The following is an 11980-nucleotide window of genomic DNA, read 5'->3' as shown; positions in this document are numbered from 1 at the left end:
AAGAAAGTAAGTAATAAGTAAGTAAAATATCTTTCTTGAGAATAATTTTATTATCAATCAGTTTAATTTCAAAAATAAAATATTTGCTTTTTTAAAATATTTGCTTTTTTAAAACTCAATCTTGTTTAGGTAATAAGTAAAACATTTTTTCTTAAAAATATTTTTATTATCAATTAGTTTAATTTCAAGTGGAAGGTTGTTGAATATAGTTGGGAAAGAGTTAAGAGGGGCGTGCAGGAGAAAGTTTCTATTGGTGCCCGGTTCGTAAGCAAAGTTGTTCCTGTTCCTAGTGCCATACGTATGTCTGTCTTGAACAAAATTCCAGGTGTTTTCGAAAATTTTGGGAAAATTGCCTAATTTATAGGCGTGCATAAATTTACAAACATTGAATTCAATTAACAGGTTAAATGGAAGTATGCCATTAGATTTAAAGAATTCAGCTGTGTGAGCTCTGCTAGGTAAATTTTCGATTATTCTAATGGCTTGCTTCTGCAACTTAATGATTGGTGCTAACAGATACATAGGACAGGCAGTGAACAGGAGACAACAATATTCGATATTCGACTTAATATAAGAAGAATAGAGTAGCTTTAAGTGTTTCTTGTCCAACAAATGACGCATTACTTTCATACTATAAATTATTTTAGAGACTTTGCTATAGACTTTTTCAAGATGATAAGAAAACTTCATTTTCTCGTCCAATTGAATTCCCAAGTGTTTGATACTACCCTCATTGGTACCGCTCACAAGATCCAACTTAGTGATTTTTGACTCATCATTTTCGTTATGATTATTCATGTTTACATAGACTTCAAAGTTGGTCTTAGCGGCGAGCTCAGCGGGGGTGAGTATCTCACGGGGGGAGGAAAAGACCATACATTTGGTCTTGCGGGGGTGAATAAGAAGTTTATTGGCATTGTACCATTGGGTCAGTCTGGGGACAAGCTCCTTTGCAAGGTTGATCAATTGTATAATATTCTGCTTTTCAATGAAGCCCACTGCGTCATCAGCAAAGAGATTGATTAGGATCTCTTCACTGCATGAAACAAGGTCATTGATAAAAATCAAAAAAAGAATTGGTCCCAGGACTGACCCCTGAAGTACGCCAATGATAATGAATTCAATTGTGGAGGAGAAAAGGCCCTTAAAATATACACGCTGTTTCCTATTTGCATAATAACTACGGAACCAATCAAGTGCAACCCCCCTTATCCCTGAATTCTCCAGTTTGCTAAAAAGGATGTCCCTATTTATCATGTCGAAACACTTCCTTATGTCCAAAAATATGGCCATACAGGAAGTGTCTCGACTGAGTGCTTGGGTGATCAATGTGCTTAAGTTCAATACATTGTGAAAGGTTGAGATTCCTTTCATGAAGCCAAACTGGCGGTTGCTAAAAAAAGACCGATCTTCCAAGAACTTAACCAGCGTTTCACAGACATATTTTTCAATGGGCTTGGAAAAGTTGTCAATGAGTGAAATTCCTCGATGATTATCTGCCTCGCTGAGTGAACCTGATTTGTGAAGGACAACTATTTTGGAAGTTTTCATTTTTTCAGGAAAAGTGCCATTTTGAAGTGATAAATTATAAACATGTGTTAAGGGAGTGGCAATGGTATCAGCACAGCGAGACAGAACATACATCGAGACATCATTTATGTCTGTGGAACGCTTAGGTTTAATACTACGAATGATATTAATAACCTTGAAGGGGTACAATGGCTCAAAGAAGAGGGAATCTTGACATGGGGGTGGTAAATATTCAAAGAAATTTTTGGGGGTGGAAGGAATTTCAGGCCTTAGGGAAGACCCAATCTGACTAAAATAACGATTAAATTCATTAGCTATTTCTTGGTCATTTTCAATTTTGTTTGGGCCTACTTGAAGGTATGTGCACTCAGGGGAAGATTTACTAAACCCAATGACTTCCTTTAGGGTTTTCCAGAGTTTTTTCCCATCCCCGTTTGCATCTCTTATTTGTTGTCTGTAATATTCAATCTTTGCTCTTCTCACTTGCCTATTGTAATTATTCCTATAGACATTGTAAATACTTTCATTTTCAATTGTTTTGTCTTTTAAAAAGTTGCTGTACAAAATATCTCTATGCAATCTACAACGCAATAAAAAGTCTGACATGAAAGGCTGCTGAGGCTGGGTACGTTTGTTTTTTCGTTTTTTTCTAACTGGACACTTTTCATTATAAAGTCTCAAAAAGGTTGAAATAAAGTTATCATAAGCAATGTTTGTGTTGTCTTGGTTTAAAACGTGATTCCAGTTAGTGTGGTAGAGTGCATAGTTTAAGGCATCAAAGTTTTCATCATTCAATTCTCTTTTTTCAAAGAAATCTGGAGGTTTGGGTTTATTTACTCTGTCTATTCGGAATGAATTAATAATTGGCAAGTGATCGGAGATTTTTGAAGTTAAGACAAAGGAAGACATTAGGTTTTGAATAAAGTTACCTACCCCGAATAAATCAAGAAGGGTTGCAGTGGTTCTAGTTACTCTAGTAGCTCTGGTAACGGTATTTATGATACCGTTAAAGGAAAAAGACTCAATAATTCTCATGGAGTTGCTATTTATATTATTTATTTTGAAAAGATCAAAATTGAAATCTCCTACAATGAAGTATGGTATGCTTAAAGCTGCTATTCTATCAATCAGGTCCAAAAAAAGTTCAAAAAATTCTTCTATTTCAGCACTACTCTGATTGGGTGGCCGATAACAGTTTAGTAAGCAAAACTTTAGTCCATTGTGGGAAATTTTTAAGCAAATAGATTCAAGAATATTTTCTTTAAATGAAAATTTATCAAATAGTTTATCTACTTTATAATATTTGCTTACTAGAATACCCACCCCTCCCCCCCTACTTTTTGTGCGGAGTTTAACATGCCAATCGTAATTATTAATTCCATAGCAATCCATATTTACATCCTTATTCAGCCATAATTCTTGAAAACACAGAACATTTAAGTGGATATCATGTTGTCTAAAGAAGTCTACAGTGGAGACAATATCATTGTATTTAGAATGTAATGACTGACAATTAATACTAAAAATATTGAGAAGGTTTTCATTGAATGTTTTCAGTTTCTGTACGATACCTTGTTCACTTGAAAAAACGCAATTTATTCCGAATTCGTTCTCAAAATCGTTAAAGTAGTCGCCGTAAATCGGATTCATAAGATTTAGACCAATGTTATCGTTTAAGTTACCGTAATCCTGGTTAATCTGATCATTAGGGAGGTTTGTCATAGCAGAGCTGGTCCAGGAGCACCGCAGGAGGAATCGTCTTAACATCAAGTATGGACATCTGAAACACAGTAGATATTAGTGGACAAATAAAAATAGGTAATATACAATATATTATCGTTAAAGCGAAAAAAATTACCATATTTACTATGGTTATTCCGATAGCGTTTAGTTTATGTGTGTGTTGGGGGTGGCAACACATTTCAAGCTAGTTTAGTTCCCCCTACTCATTTTCATACAAGTTCCAAGTATTTTATATGCTAATCAGCAGAAAAATAAGAAAAATAGATTGAAATTAATATGCTATGTTGGCGTTCTAACAAGTTGGGTAATATTTAATATTAATATTATAATAATATAGAGTTTACGTGGATATAAACATTAAGTTTTTCGAAATAAATCACTTTGTAAATGAATTTAAAAATGATGATAATAATTTTGTTAAGTACCTTTTTTTCCGACGTATAAGATACTTAACCTCATGATGTGATTACCGCCTTTGTAGCTTTGCTTTGCTTAGCTTTGTTGGCGGTGTCTCTAGCTTTGGCCCTCGTGGCCACAGGATCAGAAGGTGCTGAGTCAACGACAGGGGCAACAGGTACAGAAGGTGCTGAGTCAACGACAGGGGCAACAGGTACGGAAGGTGCTGAGTCAACGACAGGTGTAGATGCGGCAGATGCGGCAGACGTGGCGGCAAGTGCGGCGGTGTGTGTGGCGGTAGGTACGGCAATAGATGCCGCAGGTACGGCGACAGACACGGCGGCAAGTGCGGCAGACGTGGCGGCAGATGCGGCGGCGGTCACGGCGGCAGGTGCGGCGGTGAGCGCGGCGGCAGGTGCGGCAGTGAAATCAGCTGTAGCGGCGGCTGCGGATGCGACGGCGGCAGGTACTGACTGTGTGGGCTGTGCGGCTGGTGCAACGGCTGTATGTGCGGCGGTTGCGACGGTTGCGGCAGAGTCTATGGGAGGGAACACAGCTAGGTCCCCAAGAGCTGGGGCAGGGGCAGACGTTAAATTATGTTGAATCGTGCTGGAAGGGTGGGCTGTGATCGTACTAAACTGTCTTGGGAAGTCATCCTCTGTTAAGTCAGCCTGATTAGAGAAGAATGTTTTCCTTTCCTCAGGCGCTAGCTTGTTGAAACAAAGGATAGGCGGTGCCTCTGACAGAAAAAAATCCTCGCTTCCAGGTATGGGTTGGGCCATTTCCTTCAGGTCTTTGCCAAACGGGTTAAGGCAGCGTATCCAGCGGCTGCCGTTCTTGAGCTGAAATTGGACATGTTGGCCAGCGACTTTGGCCCTCGAAATCTGGTTTGTGGCATACACAAAGGTCATGGTCTTCCTGTTGAGGTCGGACATATCTTGCTTCGCCTGGACTAACCTATTGGGGAAGAACGGGACCGGTGACGCGTTGTTCCTGGGATTGAACCTCTTGATCTCGGCGTTGTAACGGTCAAGCACAGCCTTCTTATTGTTCATCCACGCGTCGAGGTAGGATCTAGACATAAAACGAAAAATAAAAACGGGGATCTGGCCCTTTGTATATGGGAGCATATGGGCACGCTCGACGATATCACAAAAATGTGAGGGAATATATTCTAATTCTCCACGTTTAAGAGCGGCTTCAAGGGTGGGCCTTATAATGTTTCTAAATATGATAAACTCTGTAATATTTTCACGGCTCCACGGCTGCTGAAAATTCACTATTCTACAACTCCAATCGCGGCACCTTTGCTCTCTTATCGAGTTTTGTAGAAGTTGAAATTTGACGAAATTTTCTCTCGACGATTCAATAGAGTTTAAATAGTCTTTTTGTTGTGTAATCGTGGTCCTAATCGCTTTTTGTTCACTTGCAACAGATTTAGCATCTACGAAATTTTCTATACCTTCGATAGATTGAATTTTAACATTTAAATCTGAGACTCTCAATTTAATATCGTTTATTTCGGTTTTATGACTGGCAAAAGTACTATGAATAAGCTCATCCCTTACCTTAGCTATATTCGCATCGTATTCTTTAAACTTAACATCCAAAGCAGCGTCCAAATTTGTTTTAAACTTTGACCAATATTCTGGGTTGTCACACGTACTACAGGCCATGATGAAGTGAAGATGGCGGAACCGAGGGTGCTGAGTGAGTGTGGGTCAGCTGACCAATGGTGGGACGCGAAAAAATGTTAGCCAATGGGAGAGCTTATTTGTCGGGAGTACTTTGCGCCGGTAAAAATGTTGCCAGACCGATAAATTATCATAAAATTATCAAAAAAAAATTTGAGAGTGTTTTCACCAAAAATTGTTCATTAAGTTAAAGCGATTAGGTTACACATAAGTTAAAAAAAAACTTTTTAATTCATTAATGTTTTATTTTCACTTTTTTTGTGTTAACAATTGACCGATACGTTAACACATACACATTGCCAGGCCTAAATACGAGGTGCCCTCTGGCTACAGTGTCTTCCCTTTCCTCCAACTGCGGAGTGACCACGGGCAGTGGGGAGAGGGGAACTAGTTGAGAGAGAGGGGGAAGGTAGAACTGAGCTTAACACATGGGGTAGGGCGGGGGAGAGCTTGCTAAATGCGTGTGCTCAGCCCGACTCTCTGAACTAAACTAAACTAAACTACAGCTTATGGTATTGGCCGAATTCAAGTTTTAAACTTTTTTTTATCGAATATTAAGGCACTATTAAGCTTATGCTAAGTAAGGTATCACTGGTGGCTTGCCTTTTCTTGAGGGTGGAAATAATCTCTTACATTCAACATTTCTAAAAATCTGATTTACTTTATTTTTTAGCTTAGTTAGTGGTTTCCCACAAAGTGCATAATCGAGCACAAGAACCCCCCCTCTTTATTTTGAAAATATGTGGGGTAAGGGTAAAGGCATTTTTCATTTGTATGTGCTTTACTTTAGGTCGGATTGGGGCACCCTGCAGAGGTTAGCCTTAGAAAACAATTATCCCACATTTATTTCAATTATTTTTTTTAATGGGTAGAGGTTTACTGCGCTCGCTAGTTATTTTGAGAAAAACTACCTTTTCTTTTGTAATATACAGTTTTAAAATAAGCAGGTGTGATAAGCAAAAAATAATGATTAATTTTTTTGCAAGAATTTTGCTTATAATGATTTTTCACAGAATACTGAAGAAGCCAAGTACAGAATAATAAGAAAAAAAGCTGTAATCATAAATTTCAAATGCTTTGCGCATTCTAAATCCTTTTCTTTGGCATTTGTACACTTTATAATGATTTTACATTGAGAAGAACATATATTCAGCATTTCATGCTATGATTGTGTACAAGAAATTCTCCTTTGGTAGCTAAAAATATCCAGAAGTAAGATAGACAGAAGTATTTCAAGGGATAAAAAACGAAAAATGTATATACATTCTAAATGATGAGAAATAAAATACCCCTTATATATATTATTAACTTGTGGTTATGTTCCTAGAAACCTCTAGGGGCATGTAACTCCTATTTTAAACAAAACAAGGATGACAACATCCATAAAAGCGAAGCTCTGAAACGGTAGGACAAACGGACATTAACACTTGTGTAATGTCAGAACTGAATAATCAGAATGCGAATGTATAAGAGTCAAAGCAAAATTGTAAGTAAATTTGTTGAAAAACTGCTTGATACAGGATAATGATTATGGACATACTTACATTTTTAGGACTTGATTATAGAGTTGCTTCGCTTATAATATTGTACTTTGTTGTCCCAGGAATCAGTATACCAAAAATCAGACCGATCAAATAATTAGGTCACATACAAATTTGTTGTTAAAAATGTAAAAAAAATCAACATGTTTAAAATGGACGTACGGACATTCTGGTAATGATTATAGAGTTGATACGCTTTCTAACTCGTACCTAACTATTACAGGAATCACCATGCAAAATTTGAAATCGATAGGACAATTCTAACATGCCTAAATTAACGAAAAAAAACTATTTAAAAAAGTAAAAAAATCAACATGTTTAAAATGGACGTACGGACATTTTGGTAATGATTATAGAGTTGCTACGCTTTCTAAATCGTACCTAACTACTAAAGGAATCACCATGCAAAATTTGAAATCGATAGGACAATTCTAACATGTCTAAATTAACGAAAAAAGCTATCCGTTACGGACGGACGTACGGACGGACCGACCCTAAATATAGAAAAGCTTCGCTTTTAAAAAGAAAATAAAAATTGGGGGGTTATGGGAATTTTTTGGGAGGGTGGAGATTAAAATTAGTTTAAACCTTCCCTGGATCTATCAGAAGCTTCATTGTAAAGGCGAACCAAATCGGTTCACCGGTTAGCGAGATCCTTTGCTACAGACAAAAAAAGCTTACTACTTTATAGAATAGGATATTGGTAGAAAATTGTAGACACTATTTGTTTGAAACCAATAAATTACAATTCAATAGAGGTTTTTGAGTTGGCGAATAAGATAAAATTTTGAATACTAGTGCAATTCAAACTCCAATGTCCCTCCCTGGGTATTATCAGAAAGTTTGCTCAAATGATAGAGTTAACACTACAAGATTTAAATAGCCTAAAATTTGAGAATGTTTGTCCCTGTCCTCAAGATAGGAAAAGATAAAGCCATAATGCAAAATTATGACAAAGAATGTTTTATTTTATGCAGCTAGCATAAGTCTTTTGTTTCTAGTAACCATGCTACTATTAAATACGCGTTGTCCGTCTGTTCGTCTTCACATCTGGTTGTATTGCTGAAAGGGAGAGTGATTTTCTCAGTTTCTAATTGAGATAAAAAGCTAGATTGTTTGTGAAGATTCCTATGCGCATCCATCATTGATTTTGTTTTAATGGTTTGTGAGCATTTACTCTGTAACTCACTTTTTCCGTCTGTCTGTTAAATTTGATTTAGTTTTCTCAGGTTCAATATGAAATTAGATTCTGTGCAATTAGATGCATTTTGTTTCGTAGGCTTTTTATTATTTTATTTATTTTAAAATTTCATATTATTTTGTAGAACCCTTTAATGTTCTCTTAAAATCCAATTGTCATAAGCTTTTTTTTGCTTTGCACTTTGTCGTTCTTGCCAAAAATACAACAAATACAGATTTTTATCTACAAGGATAATATTTAAAATCATGGTATATAAATTGTATCTTCATAAGCTTTTTTATACAAAAAACAAAATAAGGGGGAGGGGTAATTAAAGGTAAATTTAGGATATAAAAAAAGGAGATTTGTAATACAAACAGACAAAGGTCTCTTGTGAAAAACTTCGCTTAAAATGAGTTTTCTATTTCTTATTTTCATGAAGAATAAAATTGAAAAGAACCTTTTTACAATTGTTGCCATAAATTTGTTTTTCAAAGTGACAATCACAATATTTCTCCAATTGTGGGTGTAGCCCCAATCACCCACTCCCCCCTCCCAAACCATTTTTCTTTATTTTTGACAAAAAAAACGATATTAAACATTAGTACAACATACACGTGAAACAGCATATAGTGTCCCATAAAAAATGACGTTATACTGGCCTATCATTGGTCTTTTGTATTGTATGACGTCATATTTTAATAGACACTATACGCTGTTAAGTTTAATATAAAAACTAAACAAAATCTTATTTATAATTGCTGGCAATAATTATGGGTAATGGTATATACTTTGGTCCATCGGTAATTTAGAGGAATGATACTCGGCCAATTGTTATTTTGTTGTTACTTTATTGAAATGCTTTTTATACATTATCAATGATTTAAATTGAATTTTGTCCAAGTTTTGTGTACCAGGGTTTACAATGCTTTTAGAATTTCCAGAAAGATTTTTAAAAATTGGCAAGGTGTAAAACACCAATTTTGGTAGGAAGGGGGGGATGTTCAACCAGCAAGACAAAAGCTTAAACCATCACAAGACTAGTAAGTTCCATGAAAAGCACATAATTGATCCAGCGGTTACTGAGCACTGAAGGGACAAAAGAATGGACTGGTATACTATAAATATTTGTAAATGTTGCATTATAGATATTTTTGGCGATGTCCTCAAGTGACAGACAGATGAACCGACAAATTCCACTTTTGTGTATGGAGTATCTTCATATTCCTACGTCCCTATTTATTATAATAATCAAAGATCAAAAGTATTATCTCACAAGGAATTGAAGTTCATTGCCTAATCCTTTTATTCCTGAACAAAGAAAGAATTATTTCTTTTTAGTTACTACCTATCCTCGTATCCCTGGGTATAAAGCTAGTTAGATTTGTATTCTCTGTACACACCCGGGAATTCAAGTTTCTTCAAAACAAAATATTCCACGGAGTAGGGGAAACGACAATGAAAAAAAATAATTTATTCTTTCCCTAAAATTGTTTGCATAAAATTCTATTATAATAGGATTTTAGTAAAAACTAGAGGGGAAAGGGGTTTAATAAAAGTATCTCCCCATCGCAATGACCTTGTGCCGACTCTCAATTGGGTCTTTGAAAATCAACCAATGATGTTGGAAATATTAACACAGCCGAAAAGCAGAAAAAGGTCATTGAAAAGGGAGGGAGGTATTTATCTGTATATACATCTATACTATAGATCTGTTATGGCAGGATTAATGGGAGGGATGAAAGAGATGTAGATAAATGAAATTTAAATACTATTGTTATCCTTAATCCCTGAAAATATTCTCACTTCTTTTATCTTATACTCGCTCTGTCCAAATAAAAATGGAAGTTTTGAATAAATTACTATTTTAATTTATTTCAACTTTATTTTATTTCGCAAAAACATTAATACAAATTTGGAATGAATATATTGATATTTTTAGCTTTTGCAATGGCCAACCCAGGTTATGAAAGTACCAAACAATGCTTAACTTTTTAAAAATAAAAACTCCCTCAAGTGCCCCTGGAAATTTACAATTTTTTAGGATAATAAAAAATATAATTATTGCTTTCTAAACATATTCCCATCCATAAAATGTAAAAGGGCAAATAATAAACATTCATAAAATACTAATATAACAAGGATGATAACAACCATAAAAACTTAACTTAATATAAAAAGACAGAAAATTTACAAATATAGAGTAACAGCAGCCGTTTTAATGGTAAAAAAATTACTTATATTCCGCCTAATCCTCCCAGGAAGCACCCCCTTACCTTTTAGAAAATCAATTGAAATTTTGATAAAAGGGGTAAGGATAATAGACAGAAAAAGTAGCAGCGCCTTTTACAAGATAAATTTTTTTTTAGAAAAAATATTCAAATTTGTTTTCTCACGAAAGATTTTGAATTTCCCATTGATTTTAATTTTTCTAAACAGCTATTTCCCCTCTCAAATATGGTGTGATTTCACTTCCGTATCATAGTCTTTCATATTCACAAAAAAAGCCAGAGATCTAAAGGGATAAGATAATAGCCAAACTGATGTACATCCCCAATGATATTATAAAAAAATTACTTCTTCTGTAGATTACAATTAGTGATTGAAACGTTAGGACACTGACTTCATGAACCAACCAGTCAAATTTTATTTAAGATCCTAAAAGTTGTTAATTCTGTGAATAGGAAAATGTTATTATAAATATTTGAGGACTGGTGTAAAAAACAGCCTAATGTCCCCTCCCTAAGGTGATAAGAGGGAAGCAAAGGGGAAGTAAGCAGTTTATCATTTTGTATAAGCACACTCTCAAGGTAACGTATCACACCCCCAGTTGAATCGCTGTGCACGCCACTGTGTGGAAGTATATGCACATCCTCATATATGCATAGGATGTTTTTCTATTTCCGTATTATCCCCCTCCTTCTACATTTATGATATAACCTCTTTCAATTATTTACAAAGCTATTGGAATTAGAGGTTTCTTTATTCTTAATATAATAATTGATAATTTTTTTTATTAAACCAAATAACTTAAGGAAAGGTATATATATCAAAGCCCATAAACTATGTATAATATTAAAATAAAATCAGATAATAGAAGTTATAATTTTTATGTCGTTTGTCAAAGAATTCTTCATAAAATATTTGTAAATAGAAGTCGTACTGACAGACCATACTTATAGAGAAGCCAGGCTATTATACTTAAGCAACAAACAATTTTAAAATTTTTCTCTATAAATTTACCTTTATGTTGTCCACCTTTGGGAGCTACATATTCAATATTTAATAGTTAATATTCTCATCAATTCAGGGAGGAAGAGGACATTGACAATCAAATTCATCTACAAACTTTTTTCCCCCAATATATTATACAAAGCGCATTATTTCGAACATTTCGTTCGGGAATCAAATAGGTTATAGGTCTAACCATAGGGATAGAAAGGAATAAGACAATGGCCTATAAATTAATGCACATCCCCAATGATGATACACAAAATTACAACATTATAGATTGCAATAAATGGAAAAAACGTTTTGACACTAAACTTAATGAACCAACAAATTAAAGAAAACATTATTACAAAACCTTGGGGACTAGTGTAATAAACAACCCAATGACCGCTCCCTTCCTGTATTTCCAACATGAATGACAAGAATCAATTTATTCTCATATAAAAATGGTTTCATGTTGACTCCTTATAAAAAATTCATATGAGATTTCACATTTTGTGAGGCAAGGGTTCAAATTTTCACAATCAAAACTTATCTATTAATAGTTTTTGTACATTCGTCCATCGTCATTTGAGGAATGTTAGAATAGTCCCATCTATTTTAAACTTTCCATGAAGGATTTATTAGGGGTACAAATTTGAACGCAAAGAAACTTTATCAACCAA

At 34.9% G+C, this 11980-nt stretch overlaps 1 protein-coding gene across 1 annotated transcript; it reads right to left on the bottom strand.

Annotated features, from left to right (window-relative positions):
- Nucleotides 1-3698: 3698 nt before the first annotated feature.
- On the bottom strand, nt 3699-5844 carry LOC145324459 (uncharacterized). The gene is made up of 2 exons (XM_080167049.1): nt 5238-5844; nt 3699-4743 (listed from the first exon to the last, which is right to left on the bottom strand). The coding sequence occupies exon 2, from the start codon at nt 4722-4724 to the stop codon at nt 3729-3731; it is 996 nt and encodes a 331-aa protein (XP_080023175.1). The 5' UTR covers nt 4725-4743; nt 5238-5844; the 3' UTR covers nt 3699-3728.
- Nucleotides 5845-11980: the final 6136 nt, after the last annotated feature.

This window comes from Acartia tonsa, chromosome 1 (assembly GCF_053477335.1).
Source record: "Acartia tonsa isolate MP-2025a chromosome 1, ASM5347733v1, whole genome shotgun sequence".
In the NCBI taxonomy this organism is placed as follows: Eukaryota; Metazoa; Arthropoda; class Copepoda; order Calanoida; family Acartiidae; genus Acartia; species Acartia tonsa.
This window is presented reverse-complemented; position numbering and strand designations above follow the sequence as displayed.